Below are 22,779 nucleotides of genomic sequence, written 5' to 3'. Positions count from 1 at the left end.
AAAATATTTTTATTTTTAAAACATGTTATATTTATTTTCACAACGTCTTTTAAAATTAATTAAAATTAATTAAAATAACTTACCCCTAGGATTATTGGAATATAACGTATCGTATCGTATCGTTACCGTATCGTATCTTTACCGTATCGTATCGTATCGTATCGTAACGTTACCGTATCGTATCGTTACTGTATCGTATCATTACCGTCCCGTATCGTTATCGTATCGTTTCCGTATCGTATCGTTATCGTAATTGTTATTGTAATTATTAGTTTTTCGTTATGCTAATTATTTGCATTTACAATTCGATTGTTTTACTTCGTGTTTTCTCACAATCCAAATTATGTTTACATTGTCAAGTAGAACGATAAGATAACATGGATGAAATATATTTGTGACTTTAAATATTAAAATAATAATTATTGTCTGTAAAAATAGCAACGATCGTAGCGATTATTTAATATTTTAAATTCCTATAACTTAATCGATTAAATTGTATATTGTTTAATTAACAAGGATTGAGAAAATTTAGAGCCTTGTTCGAAATATATTTAATTTTAATATTGTTAAAGAAATATTATAATTAACAGCAATGATCGAAAGATCATTACATAATTAATTCTCTTATCCCTTTTTATATATCCCCTTTTTCAATTTTTAATAGCCACGTAATTTTGATTAACGTTTATTTAACGGAAGGAATAACTATGACTCTTTTATTAAAACGACAATCTCGTCTAGAAACGCGAAAAAGAACGCGAGAAAAATACGGTGTTTTCGCAACGGTAATTTATTAATTTATTTATGAATATATTTCGAAACGAAAAAAAAATTTGTAAATATAAATATAACTGAAAAAATAAATTATTAAATTCATAATAATTAACTCGCGATTCCTTAATATCGAAGGTGATCGTTTAATTTTATAAAGCTAATATTTAATCATTGATTAATCACAATCTTGCAATCTTTACTCTCTTATTTGACATTTCTTTATATTTAATTAGCAATATTTAGGAATATTATCCGACGAGAAGGACAATGATAAAATTCTTCTGTTAAAATGAAAATCTTGTATAAGGACGCGAAGAGAACGCGGGAAGAACATGGTATTTTCGCAATCATAATTTAATAATTTATTTTAAGAATATTCAGTTTCGCGCGATATCAAATTCATAAATAAATAAAGCTAACGGAAAGCATATTATTAAATTTATAATAACTGACTCGCGATTCTGTAACGAAAGTGTCTGTCAAATTTTATAATACTTATATTTAATCATTAATTTAGCATCAAACTTTTACATTTTATATAAAAATTTTCCGAATTTATTAATGACTCTTTGACATGAAAATACAAACCATTATTCTTTTATGAATATTCCAAAAATATATACTACAGATACAAATACTTTAATTTAATGAATTACTGTTATGTTAATTACTATTATGTAATCATTATACGTATATTTTCGATAATTTTTCATGTGATTTACATAAGAATTAACAATCGTAAATACAATTTTATATAATATAATTATAGTCATAACTGTATTGTATTTTACAATTAAAATATCAATGTTAGATTATAAAATACAATTATAACTATTTATAATTTACAATTTACAATTTACAAATTTATGATCCTATCAATATCAAATAATAATATTCCATTTATTCCAATATTTAATAAGAGATAATAGATATAATAATTTGATATTGATAGCATTAACATTTGGATTAAATATTATATTTGATTTAATGCACATATATTTTTAAGTTTTTAAATAAAACACAACATGTTAAGATTTCTCAAACGTTAATAATTATGCAATTTCTTTAATATTTCTGAAGATAATTTTGATAATTTAAATTTCACTTTTAAACACTTTCAAACATTTTTATTTTTAAAATATGTTATATTTATTTTCACAACGTTTTTAAAAATAAATTCAACTTAATTAAAATAATTTTAATTTACTCCTAGAATTATTGGAATATTAAAAGAAAGAATGAATCTTTTTTAATAGCCCTAACAATCCTACTATTAAAGAATTCGAATAATTATAATAGCTCTAACAATCTTACTATTACAAAATTCTAATGATCTTAGGAGCCCTAACAATTCTAATATTAATAGAAGAATTCTAATGATTTTTCTTAATAGCCTTAACAATCCTATTTCCTGATTAACTAAAATTATTCGAGATTTTAAGAATCTATCTCTAATCATCATCTCACCTAATCATGTATATATTTTAGTCGCTTGCCCTAACCGCGTGCCCTAATCACATATCCTAATCTTCAGGTCAGTTGAACCCATCTTTCGTTGATTCTAGCCACTTTCTTTCTCGATCTCTAATCAGAGATTGAAGAAGGAGATAATTACTTCTTCTTCTGCCGGATAATTACGGGCAAAAGAGCGTGAAATATTTACGCTCATTTAGTAACGATCGTTCGATTTCACGATCGTTTGTTAAATATAACTTTATTTTAACTGAAATAAAGCCAAATTACTACAAATTTCTATAAATTATATTTTATAACAAAATATAAAATTAATGTATTTATCATATTACAAGTTATTTAATTAATTAATCATTTGGCTTTATATTAAATTAAAGTTTAAAAACAATATCTACAAACAAATTCTACGATGGATAAGTTATGAGCAATTAGAAGATAAATGCGTATTATAAGAATAAATTAGCATCAAGAATTGATAAAATTAATAATTGTTAATGCGTGTCCTTTATTTAATAAATTAGACAAAATCTTTACAAAAAAATATTTTCTTGATCTCCTTTTTTTCCATTAATATTTTAATATATTTTCTCAATAGATGTAAAGCATAAGTTCGGAAGAACTTATTAAACTTATTTAATTTAATTAAATTAATTAAATTTAATTATTTAATTTAATTTATTTAACACTAAAAATTAATCTATTAAATTAGGCAAAGATTACTGCTACGGCAAAGGTGTACTATGCAAATAAAATTTAAGAAAATAAACTTAAACTTTAGTCGTTAATATTCATGTTTATAATATGAAAATATGTACAATTTCGTGTTCGCATACATTGAGAAGGTCCTGGAATAGGACGAAACGTATGCGAGCACGAAATTGTACATATTTTCATATTATAAACATGAATATTAACGACTAAAGTTTAAGTTTATTTTTTTAAATTTTATTTGCATAGTACACCTTTGCCGTAGCAGTAATCTTTGCCTAATTTAGTAGATTAATTTTTAGTGTTACTTAATACCTGCTACTCTCATAAGAATTTTATTAATATTACGCCGGCATAAGATGCGTTCAGTTTCACATGGTTTTTTATGTAATTTGTTTTTATAATTTTCGCCATCAGCATTGAGAAGGTCCTGGAATAGGACGAAACGTATGCGAGCACGAAATTGTACATATTTTCATATTATAAACATGAATATTAACGACTAAAGTTTAAGTTTATTTTCTTAAATTTTATTTGCATAGTACACCTTTGCCGTAGCAGTAATCTTTGCCTAATTTAGTAGATTAATTTTTAGTGTTACTTAATACCTGCTACTCTCATAAGAATTTTATTAATATTACGCCGGCATAAGATGCGTTCAGTTTCACATGGTTTTTTATGTAATTTGTTTTTATAATTTTCGCCATCAGCATTGAGAAGGTTCTGGAATAGGACGAAACGTATGCGAACACCAAATTGTACATATTTTCATATTATAAACATGAATATTAGCGACTAAAGTTTAAGTTTATTTTCTTAAATTTTATTTGCATAGTACACCTTTGCCGTAGCAGTAATCTTTGCCTAATTTAGTAGATTAATTTTTAGTGTTACTTAATACCTGCTACTCTCATAAGAATTTTATTAATTTATTTAATTTAATCGTTCCTAGCTCATCCATTTTAAGGCAACGAATTTATCTGCAATCTATAATCTACATTTGCATCTACATCTAAACTCTCTCTACGAATCCGTTACCTAAAGTTAAATAAAAGTTTTTCGTACTCACCGGCACTGATGCGCAACAGCAAAGTTGTTATTATCGAAGCTAGTTAAAAGTTAAAGTTGTTATTATCGAAGCCTGTAACATACAAATATAAAATTCATTTATAATAATACTCACCAAATACAATTAATATTTCAAAAAATTTTTATTGCGCGGAATTTTATGTCCGATGTGTAAAATAATAAGCAGATAAACACGTATGGAAAAATTTTATAAATTTTTGAAACTGTCTTTTAAATAGAAAATTTTGAGTTTTATAAATCTTTCTTTTTAATTCATTTAAATAATAAGATCGAATTATTGTTCGTTTATAATAAGTTAACGATTCATAACAATTAATATACAAATAATAGATATTTACCTTCAGCCACTATGCGAATGATTGTAAGTCAAAAACATTACCGCGATACTGTTTATATCGCAACGTCCAAGAAAGAAAAGAATTTGAAAATATATGAAACGTCTCACATCACTACTTTACTGCTTAAGGTTCCTGTGCGAATGACCATAAGTCAAAAACCACAATATTTATAACCACAATGTTTATATCGCCAAGGTCGATTTATACTTATTGTTATAATTTCACGTTGAAATATTCTATGAGTGATTGCCGATTAAGAAAATTTAAAGCATTGGTCGAAATTTATTTAATTCCAATAAGTATCGTTATGTAAATTATTATAATAAACATCAATAATCGAAAGATCATAACAAAATTAATTCTTTTATATATCCCTTGTTTCAATTTTAATTCATAGTAATTAATGACTGCGATTTGGTAAAGATATATCGTTGCGATACAGTTTCATGTCCTTTATCATAAGTTAATTAAATTATAATTATTAATAGTTATATCTAATAATGTTTCAATACTAATTTCAATCGTATTTAGAAAAAATATTCGACAATATGCGAAGCGTTTCGGAGCATTACTTTATTGCTCGAGTATCACCGTGTGAATGATAACGAAGCCGTAACATATAATAAATATGAAAATATTAAATTGTAGAAGTTTTTCAATTTATAGATTAATTAAATGATTATTTATTATACATTTAATTAACATACGAAGCATTTCGCATCATTATTTTAGATATTTTCCTTAATGAAAATAAAACTACGCCACAAAATATCGCAAAATATTGCAATATATAAATAAATCTGTCACGGACGACTTCCGCGAAGCGGTGTCGGATAGTTGCAGTCGGGATCAGGATTCGTGATTTCGGATAGGCAAGCTACGAATAATTATTCTCGGTGTTGCGAAAACAAAAAAAGAAGACGTCTTTACTATAAAAAAAAAAAGAAAAGAAGAGAGTACAGAGTGTGGGCATAGTATAGTATAAATGCGAGAATGTGTGTGTGTAAATGTAAGAACGTGTGTGTATAAATGTCAGAACGCGAGTATACATATAAATGCGGGAACGCGTGTATATAAATGCGAGAACGGATGCAGCGTGACTTTCGGTATGAGTTTTTGCGCGTGAGAATCAATCGAGGGCAACGGTATCCGGTGTATAATTCGGTAGCTCGGTATCGTTTATATGATGCGGTAGATCGGTAGCGTTTATATATATGTATAATGCGGTAATTCGGTATCGTTAATATGTTGCGATAGAACGGTATCGTTTATATATAATGCGGTAATTCGGTAACGTTAAGATATTGCGATAGGTCGGCTTCATTAATATCACGCAAAGTTCGGGAATTGCGTTTAAAATCCGTTGTGTGTACAACAAAAACGCGTCAGCTGTGTTGTTGTTTCGCCTGAGAGCAATGCCCTCGTGAATCGCGGCGCGTATCTCGGCCTTTATAATGGTTTATATTTGAGACGCTCGGCTTTCGTGAATTTGATTTCGATTTCTATTAAATCTTTCGCGGGGGATGGAAGTCGCGGGATTCCGCCGTGCGAACGAGAGCACTCGTCGGAGGCAGCTCTGCTCTCTACCTCCTGATAATTTGCAACGGCGGTACGGTGGCGGGATGTGTTGCCGGGGTCGAGATTTCTCGACGGTGCCGGAGCACTCTCCAGCGCGGTTTCCCTTAGGCAGAGTAATTCGAGTCTAGGAAGCGCGGCCCTAAATCCGAAACTGAGAGAACTCAGCTGAGGCAGAGTACGCTCTACCTTCTGTTCGGAGCTTGGCTGGCTTTGCTTCGGGATCTGGATTTTTGGCTTGGAGTAAGCGGAATTGGAATCTGTCTCTAGATTTTACTCGAGGGCCCTTTTATACCCCGGCTAATTAGTCTCGCGCCGGCGTACAAAAACAGGTGCCCCCCCACCGAGCGATTAAAAACGGGGTTTCTATCCGAGGTAAATCGGGTGCCTTTGGCTTTCCTCGGTTCGGTTTTAGCCCGTTCGAAATGCTCGAACTTTAACGGAAATTCGGCGGATCTTTTCCTGGCGGTAGTTTCGTTCCGGAAATTCGTAACGTGCACTGGAGGTGCATCATTACAAATCTAAACTACCCCTAAATGCAAAATAATAGTCTGCGCCCCCAAATATCGCAAAATATCGCAATATAAATAAACCTAAACTACCCCTAGATACAGAATAATACTCTGCACCCCAAGATGTCGCAAAATATCGTAAAATATCGCATTAAATCTATACGTAATTAAATCTATACGTAGATAATTAATATTACACTGCGCCCATAAATATCGCAAAATATTGCAAAATATCACAATATAAATAAACCTAAACTACCCCTAGATAAAGAATATTACTTTACGCCCACAGATATCGGAAAATATCTAAACTTTACTGCTCGAATGTCATCAAGCAAATGATAGCAATACCATAATATACAAACAATAGCACGCTATTGTTTACGTCGTCAAAATCGAACATAATATTATTGATAATTCGTTCCCGAAATATTTTATATACTATAAAATATACACGAGCGGAATATTAAATTATAGAAGTATTTTAATTTATTGATTAAAATTGATTATTTATTAAACATTTCATCACGGAGCTAATTATTTAAATTTATTCGATTGTTTTATCGCGCTTTTCCGAATTCAAATTCTATAATATTTAATTTTGCATTTTAAAAGACTCATTGACGACCATTCCGAGCAATCGATCGAATTCTAACTGATTCGGCTTGAATCATTTGACGAAGTAGAGCGTGACCATCACTAAGCCGACTTGAGCATGAAGCTCGATAATGCGAAAATATTACAATGCGAAAACGCAGTGACGAATCGTCGCCGTCTGCGGCACGTTGACGGCACCGACGACGCGAAAAGATAGTTTCCCCTTCAGGCTCCTTAAATTTATCATAAATAGAAAAATTTAAGATAAAACTCAAGGCACCATCTAAGTACTAAGCCCTCCCATCGCGACAAGGTGCACCCTATGGGAGGGTTATATTATATAATATAATATATAATTTGGAATTTATCTAGTAATAAAGTATACAAATTTAAATTCACATAACAAGACCGTAAAACAAAACCATCAGCTCACTGTCGCCAAGGTAGGATATTAGGATAATTCATTGTGGAAATATTTTAACATGTTAATGTATCTTATACAGGGTGACCCATTTTAACTTAGGCAGCCAAATAACTCGAAAAATAAGCACACTACGAAAAAATGGTTAGAATCAAAATTTCGTCATTTCGAGGGGGACGTACAATGACGTTAAAATCAGCCTCCCCACCCCTCTCCCTGGGCGGTGAGGGGGGGCAAGTTTGAAATCTTAAATGGAACCCCCTATTTTTCATTGCATATTCTTGTAGCTTATCTCGAGAGCTTTCCAAAACACTATAATTAAGTACCTTTTTATTAAGTACTTTTTGAGTTATAAGGCTTGAAATAATTTCTTAATTTTACATAAACCATAAAATATCTAGTAAACCATTCATTTTTCGATTATCTTACCTTCATACTTTTATGTACAAAATAATGAGAGGAATCAATTGGTGTAAAGAAAACACATAGTTGTTTCTAAGAAAAAATATGTAATTTGCAATTAACAATTCCATATTTTTTCTTAAAAACAACTGTATGTTTTCTTTACACCAATTGATTCCTCTCATTATTTTGTACATAAAAATATGAAGGTAAGATAATCGAAAAATGAATGGTTTACTAGATATTTTATGGTTTATGTAAAATTAAGAAATTATTTTAAGCCTTATAACTCAAAAAGTACTTAATAAAAAGGTACTTAATTATAGTGTTTTGGAAAGCTCTCGAGATAAGCTACAAGAATATGCAATGAAAAATAGGGGGTTCCATTTAAGATTTCAAACTTGCCCCCCCTCACCGCCCAGGGAGAGGGGTGGGGGGGTTGATTTTAACGTCATTGTACGTCCCCCTTGAAATGACGAAATTTTGATTCTAACCATTTTTTCGTAGTGTGCTTATTTTTCGAGTTATTTGGCTGCCTAAGTTAAAATGGGTCACCCTGTATATCTAACATATTAATGTATCGTAAGATTAAAAGATTAAATTAATATATATATATATATATCGTGATATATAACTATTGTATTAACAAGAATTGCCGATTAAGCAGAACTATTGTATTAACAAGAATTGCCGATTAAGAAAATTTAAAGCATTGGTCGAAATATTAATTTCATATTTAATTATAATATTTTTAAAGAAATATTATTATAATAAGTATTAATGATTGAAAGATCATAACATAATTAATTCTCTTATCCCCTTTTATGTATTTCCTATTTCAATTTTTATTCGTAGTAATGAATGATTGCGATTCGATAAAGATTTATCGTTGCGGAACATTTTTATGTCGTTTATCAGAAGTTAATTAATTTTTAATTATTAATAATTAAAGCAAATTATGTTTCGATACTAATCGTAGTCGTGTTTAAATTACAATATATGAGGCGTTTCGCACCACTACTTTATTACTCGAGTGTCACCGTGCGAATGATGACGAAGCCCTAACATAGCGCGTTACTGTTTACATTTTATATTGCCAAAGTCGAACATCGTATTATCGATAATTCGTTGCCTAGATATTTTTTATATTATAAAATATACACTAACGCGGAATATTAAATTATAGAAGTATTTTAATTTATTGATTAAAATTGATTATTTATTAAACAATTCATCACAGAGCTAATTATTTGAATTTATTCGATTGTTTTATCGCGCTTTTCCGAATTCAAATTCTATAATATTTAATTTTGAAAGACCCATTGACGACCATTTCGAGCAATCGATCGAATTCTAACCAATTCGGTCCGAATCACTTGACGAAGTAGAGCGTGACCATCACTAAGTCGACTTTGATGGCACCGTCGACACGAAAGGGTACTTAGCTTCTCGTTCAGGCTCCTTATGATTTATCATAAATAGAAAAATTTAAGATAAAACTCAAGGCACTATCCAAGCCCTCTACTAAGCCCTCCCACCTCGACAAGGTGCACTCCATGAGAGGATTATATTATATATAAATTTATATATAATATAATATAATTTATATATAATATAATATATAATTTGGAATTTATCTAGTAATAAAGTATATACAAATTTAAATTCACATAACAAGACCGTAAAACAAAATCATCAACTCACTGTTTATGTTGCCAAGGTAGGATACTAGGTTAATTCATTGTGGAAATATTTTAACATGTTATTGTATCTTATACAGGGTGTATCAGAGCGACCGTATCAGGCTGGTATTTCGAAAAATACGCATTTACTTGAAAAATGTTCCGAACAAAAGTTGTAGGACTTTAAGGGGCGCATTACATAGCATGGTTAATGTGACCTTGGATAGTGTTGTTAAGGACACGGAAAAATCAATTAAAAGTTTTTAAATGGAAACCCCTATTTTTGATTGTATATTCTTATAGTTGACCTCGAGAGCTTTCCAAAACACTATAATAAAGTACCTTTTCATTAAATACTTTTTGAGTTATAAGGCTTGAAATAATTTCTTAATTTTACATAAACCATAAATATCTAATAAACCATTCATTTTTCGATTATCTTACCTTGATATTTTTATGTACAAAATATCGATAATTCGTTGCCGAGATATTTTTTATATTATAAAATATACACTAACACAGAATATTAAATTATAGAAATATTTTAATTTATTGATTAAAATTGACTATTTATTAAATAATTCATCATGGAACTTTATGCATAAAATATCTAAATAATATATTATTGTGAAGCAATTTATAAAATATTACTATCTCTATAAAAGTATTAATTAATACGAGAACATTTTATAGATATTTTAAGTATATTAAAATAAAATCCAGAATATTTTATATGTTATATTAATGTAATTTAAAAATTTAGATAATTTAGAATGAGAGAGAGAGAGAGATTCGTAATATAAATAAATAAAATGAATTATTGAATGAATAAAATAAATCATTGCAGACCCGAGATAACATCACATAAACAGAATCATTAAGGGGTAACACTACCTTGTAAATTTTTTTTAACCATTTTTTTTTATTGGCTTAAATTCTTCCTTAACTATCCAAAAATGATGCCCAAAACATTTTATGTGGAGGAAAATTTTTAAAGTGGCCGAAAAATTCGGTTTTCCGAGTAAAGTCACGATGCTATTTAACGAGTAATTAGGGCACGTTCCATAACGGTACAGTAGGGGTCACTATTCCTTCGTAAACATATTATATTTACATCAGTAGGATAAAACTTGAAAATGAAACTATTGTTGATGTCTCTACTACCCGAATTTTTAAGCTAGAACAACAGCTGACGCCAGAAAAACCGTTAGAAGTAGTTTTGCTTGCTCTCGTAAGAAGCACGTGTTTCTTGGTTCTGTTGAGTTTTTATTCGATATTTTTGTATAATTTTGATCAAAAATGTATACAAGTGACAGAAAATCACGCAAAGGAACGAAAAGTAGCCAAGCAACAGTGAAAAGAAAAGGTGTGAGAGGCGGCACCCCGAAAAATCGATATCTGCTAGAGCAGTCGGCTGAGAGCGTTGGCACGTCCTCTAAAAAATTGAAGTTATCGGAAAATGAGTATGATATTGATTACGATAGCACTTTTGGCTATCGTTTACTATGTTTCGCATCAGTTTTCTCTGCTCTATCGGAAGTGTTGGTGTGCCATACGTGCCACAAGCCAGTGAAATTCACTGAAGCAAACAAACAAATTAGGCTTTAAAATCGTTATCAGCTGTGAGACATGTGAACCAGTGCACATAAATAGTTGCCTAAAAATTAATAATAAAGCGTATGAAGTAAATAGACGAATGGTTTTGGCAATGCGTTTGTTAGGAATCGGTTTAAATGGAATAAAAAAGTTCTGTGCGTTTATGGATTTGCCTCAACCAATATTTCAAAAAAGCTACAATGAAATCATCAAAACTTTCCGCGAGATATCCGAGTCTGTTTGTTTTTTTTCCATGAAAAATGCTGCGCAACAAGAGAAAATAAAATCTGTAGAAAAAGGCGAAAACAACGGTATTACAGTCTCAGGTGATGGCTCGTGGCGTCGTCGAGGTTTTTCGTCACTATTCGGAGTCGTTTCGCTTATTGGATGGTTCAGTGGGAAAGTTGTTGACGTTTTGGTAAAAAGTAAGTTTTGTAAAACATGCTTGCACTGAAAATCAAAAGAAAACACAGCTGAGTACGAAGAGTGGAAGAAAAATCATGAGTCGATGTGCGAGGCGAATCACGAGGGATCAGCAGGAAAAATGGAAGTAGACGCCGCGACTGAGATGTTTGCTCGCGCGGATGAAAAGAATGGTGTTTCTTATATTAATTATGTAGGTGATGGTGATTGTAAGACTTTCAAGGCTATTGTTGAGCAGAATCCAAATGTCAAAAAAAAAGAATGTATTGATCACGTTCAGAAAAGAATGGGCACCAGGCTTCGAAAATTGGTGAGTAATACAAAAGGATTGAGCGGTAGAGGTAAATTAACGGGCAAATTAATAGATGAATTAAGTATTTACTACGGATTGGCTATCCGTAGACACTGTAACTCAATCGAGGACATGAAGAAAGCCATTTGGGCAACACTCTATCACAAAATTTCTACCGATGAGAAACCGCAACATCATTTTTGCCCGGAAGGCCCGAAGTCGTGGTGTGCTTGGCAGCTACAGAAAGCAATCGTGGGAAACACCAACGAGTTCAAGCATAATCCAGCAATGAGCGATGAAGTTTTTAAAGCTATAAAGCCTGTGTATGAAGAATTGAGTAGGGATGATTTGCTATCGCGTTGCTTGGGCGGGTTCACACAGAACTCAAACGAAAGTTTCAACTCGCTCGTGTGGTCGATGGCTCCCAAGTCAAGTTCCAGCAGCAAATCTGTACTCGATATTGCTGTGAATCTCGCAGTTTTATATTTCAACGATGGATTTTTCGGAATTATGCAAGTTATGAAGCAAATGGGCATTTTAATCGGACTGAGTTGCTATAATTTCTGCTCGGAAGCCAACGCCGCGCGCATCACGCTATCTGAGCGTTCCCTGTCCGTAGAGGCGAGAGAAGCTCGCTCAACATCATTATCGTCAAGGAAGGATGAGGAGCACGAAAATTTAGAAGGACAATTGTATAGCCCAGGCATCGCCGATTAGTGGTAAATAAAAAATTACATTGAAATATACGTGTTGAAACTTTAAACGCGTTTTACTCGAAACCATGTTTTTCGAGCTGGCCGTAAAGCTAGCGCCTACAATTTTCAACCAATCGACTGGAAATTTTAACTGTAGCTAAAAAATTAAATTTTCTAGTGAACGCCCGTAGAACTTTTTGATTTATGAAAATTTACTGACTTTATAGCCGATTTTCGGCCGATTCTTTCCGTAAAAACGTGTTTCTTTTTTTAAACTGACGCCATTTTTTTAAAAATCAATATTTTGAAAAGTTCTACGGGCGTTCACTAGATTTTTTGATATAATTTCAAAATCTTTTTTGTTTTTTATTCTAGATGCACAATTGCGACCTGTAGGTTTACGGCCAGGGAGGTCTTAAAAAGAAAGATGTTTCATTCCGACAGATGTTGTGCTGCCATTTTGTTTTTAAATGACTTAAAAAAAATTTTTTTATATACTATAAGAGATGTATAATGATGTCTAAAAAACTGAATTTCAATAAATTGTTTTGCCTTCCCACAATAAATTCGAAAAAATGAACCTTGATTTTGACCACACAAGGTAGTGTTACCCCTTAATACTGAAATTGAAATAGGCGTCACAACATATCATAAAGTAATTATTGACGACAGCTGTGTTTCATAAAATTTCGCCGTCTAATGACGACAACAATTGATGGTAGTTAAAGAATTAACTATCCATTGATTTTAATACTCTGTTGTTGCAATACAGGGAAAATTAGATCAAACTTCAAATTTTTTCTCGAAAGTATTATATTAGAAGTGACATTAAAAAGATGATTTATTGAATTCAATAGATATTATCAAACTGATATAAATAAATTATAGAGGAATAAATTTTAAACCGATATTAATATTGGAATGTTTGATCTTTACGATATTTCATTAAACATTCGACATAAATATTTTTGTATCTTATGTAAGATTTGCACTTTAATGTATTAATTAGTATTAACTATTCTGTAAATTCATAAATATTAACACATACAATTATAATTTTCTTTCAAGCCTTTTTTACATTATGTTTTAGAGCTCCTTCCTATTTCAAATTATATATTGCGACGCTTTTTCAATTCTAAATTTTGATTCTCGCGGGGGAGCGGAAGCGCCGTCAAAAACACAAGGGTTTTATGTACTCGCGATCGGCGGGACAGGGATGGAGGTTGTCCGCGCGCGAGCCGCGGCGGAGCGAAGGCCGTCTCGTTACCTCAGAACTGGGCGCCAGGTACGGTCTCTCACGTACCAGTTTCACGAATTCTTCGAAAAACGCGAAAGAATACGACAGCCCGCTTCGCCACGGGCTGGCTAGCTCGCCTAACGGTAGAGGGGCGGGGTTTGCAAGAAAAAGTGAATTGATTGAGCGAGCTTATTGAATTAACGGACAAAGACGAACACAGAAATTACGGACGATCGCCAGTCAAATAAAGAACGTGAGATTTAATAAATAAGAAAATAACAGGTTTATTAAGCACGTAAATAATCGGAACGGTGATTAACAAAAAGAAGTAAACATCGCTACAGAATGAAAACAGAAATAACGTACTAGACATGAACGGACAATGATTCTCGAAACGCTCGAAAATCGCGCGATAGTCTCGGTCGGTCTAACAAAGAACGTCTGTTACGGCGGCTTCCTAAAGTCGAAGCTCCGGAGAACAATAATTGATGTAACTGAATTTGATAATTCGAATTCTCAGTAACGGTCGTATCTTACGCGAGAGAGAGAGAGAGCGATCATACCGGCCTATAATTCACAGCTTCGACAGCCTCGCGGAGATCTTAATAATTAGCTGCGTATCTCGCAATTTCCTCCGAGCGTACTCGAAGTCGACAACCCAGAAATAATACGGCCGACTAGTTACGCAATAAGCGAAAACATACGAATTCCGCGAGGAGAGATCTCGCATACGATGGGCGGACGATGGCGAAGTTCGTTAGCCGGCGGCGGTCGGAGATTTTTCCGCCTTTGTCGGCAACGCTCGCAACTTACTCCTACTGGCAATCGGGGCGATACGACAATGTCGTGTCACACCCCCGATACCTTCGACAGCGTGAGAATTAATTAGCCTCTCGTATCCAGGAGATAAGGAGGGCCGGGCGACAGTCCCGCACCGCGCCTCCTTCGATAGCCGCGATATTCGCCAGGAATTTCCTGACCTCAGATCTCAATACTTAGAATCGTGCGATACCCGCACACCGCGACAATTTCGAGGAATTACGTTCCTTCTTGCGAGACGGATAGCTCACACGCACACAATAGACGCGACAATAATACTCAGGTTCGCGCAAGATTCACGAACGACAATTAAAATACACGAAGACTCATTAATCACGAATAATTACTTCCACAGACTCGCTCTGAGACATATTTCAGAGGTGCGAGACGCGGCTTCGACAACCAAACGACAGCCCGTACGAACTACGCATTTCTCGCGATTTACGACGCACGCGGTCGATACCCGATGGTCGAATGCTACGCGTATTACGCACCCTGATACCCGGAGAGAGACGAGAATTACCCTACGATACGCACTTCCGTCACTAGTGTCCGCGCTTCCTCGGTCGCTTGTCTCCGGTCGCCCGAAATACACAAAATCGACCGACTCGGCTGAAGGCTCGAGCGGTCGCGATAAGCCGTAATGGCGACGGCGACAGAACGGCCGGCGAGCGGACACGATCACGCTCGCGGAGTACCAAAATTACGTGGGCAACCTCACCGACGGAGCTCCTCCTGTTGTGGGGATGATCCTCGGCCTCGTCCTCCAAGTTCGGTTCCGTCTCAAGAGCACACTCACAAAAATAGTTCGCGACTGGCGTAGGCGAGTGGCTGCGACAAAGTGAGCCCTGGATCTCGCGATCCAGGGTCGATAGCGGGGTCGTTGGCCGCGCAGGGGGATGCGCGGACCCCCGGCCAATTAGCGGCCGACACGCGCGAGGTCTTGGCGCCTCGCGCGCCACGTGAGGCATTTTCGCGCCCCGCGCGAAATAGCGCCAAGCTTGAATGCCGTTGCGGGCCCTTATATGGCCCGGGTGCGGTCCTTCACGGGCGTATCCTCCCCTGGAGGATGGCTGTCGCTACGGCTGTCGCTTCCGGCAATCGTGGGGAGGCGATGCGGCTCTCCCCTGCCCGGGTTCATGATGCAGGGCTCCCTGGGCCAGGATCCTCGGCTCTTATGAGTTTCCCTTCGGCTGTCGTCCTTAGCTGTCGCGGGGAGGCGATGCTGCTCTCCCCTGTTCTTCGGTGTTCGATGGTGAGGCGCCTCAAGCCGACGATGATACAAAATAATAAAAAAGGAATTAATACTACACGCAATTACACTAATTCGCTCGTCTCTCCGGGGAGCGCGATAGTTCTCTCTCTCTCTTGACCCTTGACGCGGCCACTCGGTCCGCGCCCCGTCAAGATTGCCGGGGCGGATGTACGCGACGTGACGGCCACGTCACAATATATAAATTTTTGTATGTACTAATATTATTTTTAAAGAGAATAAATTTTTATCAATTTATAAATATTTGTGAAAATATATATATTATTGTTCATCCATTTAAAGAAAACATTATATAAACACTTGTTGAAATTATTAAAAATATTCTTATGCAGAATGTCTCTTTAATAATACAAAAACATTTTCGGAAATAAAAATGTATCATTTAATATATGAATGGACTGAATGAATCACAAGAGGAGACCGCTTAATATCACATAATTATTTTCAATATTATTTAATAAAATGTGATTAACGTGTTTATCTCAATTTTTTGGAAATAAAGCAATTGATTTATAGCGAGAAAAAGAGAAAATTTAGTTTTATGCACTAATGCACACTAGAGCATTATAAAGGTTGTCATATATAAAATTACAGTAGTATAATTTAAATAATAAAGTAATTAATTATATAATTTAAATAATAAAGTAATTAATACTATAAGTTGTTATAATATATTATAATATTATAAAGTTATATAATATATAATATATAATATATATTATATAATATATTATATTAATATTATAAAGTTGTATATAAGTTGTATATAAGTTATTATATAAGATTATTTAGTATAAATAACGATAATAATAATAATAAAGCTCGTAGAATTAAGCATTTTTTGTTTCGCGCCCCCCTCGCGTTTTCCCTCGCGATTCGTTACGCGTTTCGATCTGTCGTCGCCCTCGCTACGCGATCCTCCCACGGTTTTCGCGTTCGCGGCACGTTTCGACACTCCGTCGCCTTCGTCGCGCGATCCTCCCACGGTTTTCGCGCTTTCGCTCGACGACCTTGATTTTTTCGGACTTCGGATCGCGTCGGTCGTCCGTCCGTGTTGGTTTTTCGCTCCCTTCTCGCGTTTCTCGCCGCGATCCGCAGCGCTTTTTGCGTTCTCGCCGTCTTCGTCGCGCGATCTTCCCTCGGTTCTCGCGCTTCCGTTCGACGACTCGAACTTCGCCACGGTCCGTCGGACCGCTTCCTCGGCGATTTTTCTCGGTATTTTCGAGATTTTTGCGTCTCTCGCGTTCGATTTCCTCGACGCTCCTACGCCGCCACGCGCGCCTCCCTCCGGTCTTTCGGATGTCCTTTTCGCCCTACTTTTAACCGTCGTTAACACGATCGCGGTTTGAACATCCCTGACGACGTTCTTGACCGACGCCGCCTTGTCGGGCCGATCGGTTTTTTGGTCGCGCGCGCGCCTTTGCCGTTCGCGGATTTCGCGAATTTCTCGGCGTTCGCGCGGTCGCGCTTAAGCTTGTTCGACGCGATCCCCTTCGTCGGCTTCGCCCTCAACGCCGCCAACTTCGGAGACGCTTCCGCTTCCGCTTCTCTGACGGCTGCAACCTTCGAACCGGCCGAGAATTCCTTTCGCGACTTGAATTTGTCGTTCTCGCTTGGCGCCAAGTTCTTATTATATTTCGAGTTATTGTTATTTTTGCCGTCCTTCGCGTACTCGGTTCCCGTTTCCTCCTTCGTCGGATTCGCGCCGCGGTCGCGGTCGATTCTAAGCTTGTTGTTCGCGATGACGTTCGTATTTTTGGCCGTAGCCCACGATTTGCCACCGCTCGTTTCCGCCGTTTTGCCTTTCGCGACGGCGGCCAGCTCCTTCTCGCGTATCTTGCGAGATCGCTTGCGCTCGAGGTCAATCTCGTCCAGGAGTTCGACAAACTCCTCGAGAGTCTTGATCGTGGTCGGACGCACCTCGCGCGCCACGCTCGGTCCGAAGTGCCGTTTGACACATCTTATCAACTCGTGATCGCCCATGGGCGGATCTAAATATTTCGCCGCGGTGCCCCGCAAGCATCGTCCGAAGAAATGTACGCGGTCGACCTCCCGTACCCCCTCGTAGACGGCGGTACGTTCGAATCGCCGCAGAAAGCGTATCGGATTCTGCTTATCCGATCTGCCGCTATAGCGCACGTCCTCGAAGGGATTGCGCAGCCAGCCCCCCCGGGGAAGTCTGGCTTTGAACACGGCGTCTCCTCCCACATCTAGCGTACGGATAAACACATCCCACATCTATTTCGACGGATAAACTTCGTCGCCTTCCGACGTCTCGATGCCTTTCCCGCACGCGGATCCGGGCCGTCGTACTTCGCGACACCGTTCATTCTTTACCGCCTTTAATCTCTATTAAGCTAGCAGGACCAAATTAGCAAAATCAAATCAAACCTATCAGATTATTTAGTACCTATTTTGTACTAATTTGTACTACTAATAATAATTTTGTACTCTGTGCAGTTTAAAAAAAAACCGTGACACTGCCACCTTAATATTAAGTCAGCAGGGCCACAATAAAAAAAAATTAAAAAATAAAATCAAGTACCGAATTATAACAGGCTGAATTTGTACTAATTTGTACCACTAATAATAATTTTGTATCTTGCGAAATTTCGAAAAAAACCGTGACATGGCTAGCTTAATATTAAGCCAGCAGAACCACAATATGAAAAAAAAACAAAAAAAGAAAATCAAGTACAGAAATATAGCAGACTGAATTTGTACTAATTCGTACCATCAAAAAAAACTTAATATATTCATCCCTTCGGCTTCAAACAACCCCCAATTGAAGTTCGCCTTATCAGTCTCAAGAATAAAGTACTCTACCCCATCGGCAGAATCAATCGCTACTTACACACTCGACGCGGCATAATTTGTACCACCAAAATATAAAATTTCAGATTTTGTACCCCAGCCGATTATTCAAAAACTATTTTCGACCTCCATATAAAGTTTCAATTTTTATAAAAATATAAAGTTCCATTTTTTGTACTAAACTGTTCTTTTTTAAAATTACATTTAGGAAGAGAATTTATTCTTTTTTATGATTCTATATATACAAATATCAAATAAACATATATATGTATGCGTATGAAACTAAGAACCATATTAATATCTACGTTAAAATACAGTTACCCCATATATTAACTTCTCAATAAAATTATAACAGTAATGGTTAGAAATGTAAAAACGACAATTTCGAATTTTTATATTAGAAACAAATTAAATTTATTGAAAGACATGAGAAAAGGATGTTAATTCTATCACAATTTCTTTAGAAACATAGAATTATTTTTATTTTTTTTTACAATATTAAATCACAACATAAAAATCTTGCGATAAATTAGAAGTAAAGATTATTTTTGATAACGCTTAGATGTAAAGCATATTATTGTAATTATTTCTTAAATTTACGTTTAATAATGAATTAAATATTTTAAATAAATATTATAAATATTTTAAATACTAACTAAGAACAAACTTGTTTTGGATAACGTTGTTTTTTTAACTCCAGTCCAGCGTTTTATGCAATAAGGACGCTCTCCTTTCAAGAGCGCGCTTTGTTTGACAATTTCATTAAAATTTGTATTATTTGTAATTTGTGTTTCTTCAATTTGAATTACAGGCAAGTTTTTATATCGTGGCGAGCAACCAAAATTGCATTGAGAGGTCTCTTTAAAACTGGGGGTTTCTTTAAATAAGATGCCAGCTAAATAGCCTACATTTGTCTCACAATCGATATATTTGCATCCACCGGTATCGGATATTGGAAATATATCCAAAAGAATCTGTGCGCGCAATTTGTAAGCATATTGACTAATTCCGTTTTTTATGGTATAAGTAATTAATTTAAAGAACAAATTTGCTTCTATTGTTTTTTCCATGTATGTTAAAATATGATGTAAATCATGTCCTGCTGCAAGTAGTATTTGGAAAATACTGTCAAATGCGCAAGTATTAGAGACAGTATAATTGTCATTGTGAATTTTTAATGATTTCAATGAAATATCATTACCATTTTTCATAATAGGTATTTTTGCAGCTTTTGTACATTTTAGAGTATCTATTATTTTATGTGGATTTTTTCCCAGATATAATGCTTCGCTTTTATTCGATTTTACCTGCCCGAGTCCACGCCAATTCTCTACTTCGTGATTTGCTAAAATATCTCTCACGTTTCGCATATTATCTTTACATAATATACATACGCGTGATTGGCCATAATCTTCTTCTTCAGCATCCCCAAATGATATAGAACATTGAGGTAATGCGTGTACATATTTTTTGCATAAATGACAAACATGCGCACCTGATGGTTTATCATTATTTTTGCAAGCAGGACATGAATTATTTGAATCCGACATAGAATTATTATCAATTTCACAATCTTTTACAGGTGTGGAAGTTAATATATCCTTCGAGTCAGTAGATGATACGATTGTATTGTTAGTATTTTGTGCGTCGACAATTTTTAACATTCCACGCAAGTAATCCACATGCTTCTGAAGGAAGGAATCAATGCGCATCAGTGGACAATTTTTTAAAGATTTTAATTTATTAAATTCACTTTCGACTGATGCACTAGAAGCAGGTACGCGACCATAACCGAATTGATCTGTATAGATATTTGTCCAGAGTGGTAATAATCTAATATCAATTATCAGGCGTTCTACTATCTGTGGAAAATAATGCGGATTGATTCTGTCGCCAACATCTGAAGCAATTGAGGATTTAACTTCATATAAAATTTTTTTACTCCACGTAGTCCAAGAATTTTCAAACGGATTAAAAATATTTGTTTCATTATCTTCATTTTCAATTTCAAATACAGCGCTATCATTGTTGTCAGTTTCGCGGTTCTCTAAATCTACGTCACTCGCTGTCATTAAATTTGTTAATTTAATTCGCTCTGAATCACAATGCGTTAAATGGCCAGTTTCTGAATTTCCATCGGTTTCGGACAACGCTATTATAAAAATGGATTTTACTATTTCTCTTGCTTTTATTATGTTCCTGCAAAGTATCAATTGACCAATTGCACCTAGGTAAAAAGTTTTTACTCGCTTGTTTAAAATTTTGCAAATTTTAACATATTGCTTTATAAAATGTGCAACATCAATTCTAATATAACATTTGGGCAAATTCGAATTTCTAAATGCATCAGCGTAATCTTCAATAGTTAGATAACCTGTAAATACGCGAGTAATTGCGATTAGAAGCGCTCTAGACGAATCACATACTACTTCTTTAGGCACCGATGCACCAGAACGTAACCATTCTGCCAGCCAAAAATAAATTAAATTGACATTGTGACTTTCGCTTATCATTTGGCAAACCGAAAATTGTCCATTTTTACAATTAATAACGCAATGATATAAAAATATATGTTTTGACATTGACCATTGTGATTAATAATACTTTTGTATTTTAATATCGTTTCTTTTATTTTCGACGGAGCAACTTTTCCCGGTCTACCGCTGGATTCATACTGACACTATTATTCGATGAAATTGCTTGAACTGGATGAATTGTCTCTTATGAAGAGCTGCTCGAGACTAAGACTAAGGAGCAATCATTTAAAAAATCGACTCTTATAGGATACGTCTTCTTTGATAGATACCGAAAAGCTGCGTACAATTCGCGACGATTCAAATTCGATGATATCAAGTTACCGCGGCTTTTCGGTCGAGTCACCGCGAGTCGTCGTGGCTTCTTGATATCAAAGCTTGATATCAAATTTTCAAAAGCTTGATATCGAGAAGCTATGATATCGAGAAGACGCAACAATTCGCGGCGACTTGACCGAAAAGCCGCGGTAACTTTTGATATCATCGAATTTGAGTCGCCGCGAATTGTACGCAGTTTTTATCTATCAAACTTTTTGAAAATAATATGCCGCTTTCTATTGTACAGAAGATTTATAACTTTAAATAATTTACAATAAAAGACGGCATATCTCTTTTTCAAACGCTTTGATATCGAGAAACCGCAATGACTCGCGGAAGGTAAAATCGAATAAAAACGAAGCATTATATCTTGAAAAAAATTCACATAAAATAGATGCTCTAAAATGTAGAAGAGCTGCAAAAATACTTATTATGAAAAATAGTAATGATATTTCATTGAAGTCATTAAAAATTCACAATGACAATTATACTGTTTCTAATACTTGCGCATTTGACAGTATTTTCCAAATACTACTTGCAGCAGGACATGATTTACATCATATTTTAACATACATGGAAAAAACAATAGAAGCAATTTGTTCTTTAAATTAATTACTTATACCATAAAAAACGGAATTAGTCAATATGCTTACAAATTGCGCGCACAGATTCTTTTGGATATATTTTCAATATTATCGGTGAATGCAAATATATCGATTGTGAGACAAATGTAGGCTATTTAACTGGCATCTTATTTAAAGAAACCCCCAGTTTTAAAGAGACCTCTCAGTGCAATTTTGGTTGCTCGCCACGATATAAAAACTTGCCTGTAATTCAAATTGAAGAAACACAAATTACAAATAATACAAATTTTGATGAAATTGTCAAACAAAGCGTGCTCTTGGAAGGAGAGCGTCCTTGTTGCATAAAATGCTGTACTGGAATTGAAAAAACAACGTTATCCGAAACAGGTTAGTTCTTAACAGGTTAGCTCTTAGTTAATATTTAAAATATTTATAATATTTATTTAAAATATTTAATTCATTATTGAACGTAAATTTAAGAAATAATTACAATAATATGCTTTACATCTAGGCGCTATCAAAAATAATCTTTACTTCTAATTTACCACAAGATTTTTATGTTGCAATTTAATTATAAAAAAAATGAAAATAATTCTTTTCTCTTCGTTCATTTTAGAAAAATT

General features: G+C 34.6%; 1 protein-coding gene across 1 annotated transcript; it reads left to right on the top strand.

Annotated features, from left to right (window-relative positions):
* Positions 1–11,711: 11,711 nt before the first annotated feature.
* Positions 11,712–12,599, top strand: LOC112639965. The gene is made up of 2 exons (XM_025415541.1): positions 11,712–12,028; positions 12,284–12,599. Exons 1-2 carry the CDS (start codon positions 11,712–11,714, stop codon positions 12,597–12,599), a joined length of 633 nt encoding a protein of 210 aa, XP_025271326.1.
* Positions 12,600–22,779: the final 10,180 nt, after the last annotated feature.

Source organism: Camponotus floridanus, unplaced genomic scaffold (assembly GCF_003227725.1).
Source record: "Camponotus floridanus strain SB8 unplaced genomic scaffold, Cflo_v7.5 scaffold122, whole genome shotgun sequence".
NCBI lineage: Eukaryota > Metazoa > Arthropoda > Insecta > Hymenoptera > Formicidae > Camponotus > Camponotus floridanus.
The sequence above is the reverse complement of the archived record's forward strand: the minus strand, read 5'-3'. Positions and strand labels throughout refer to the sequence as shown.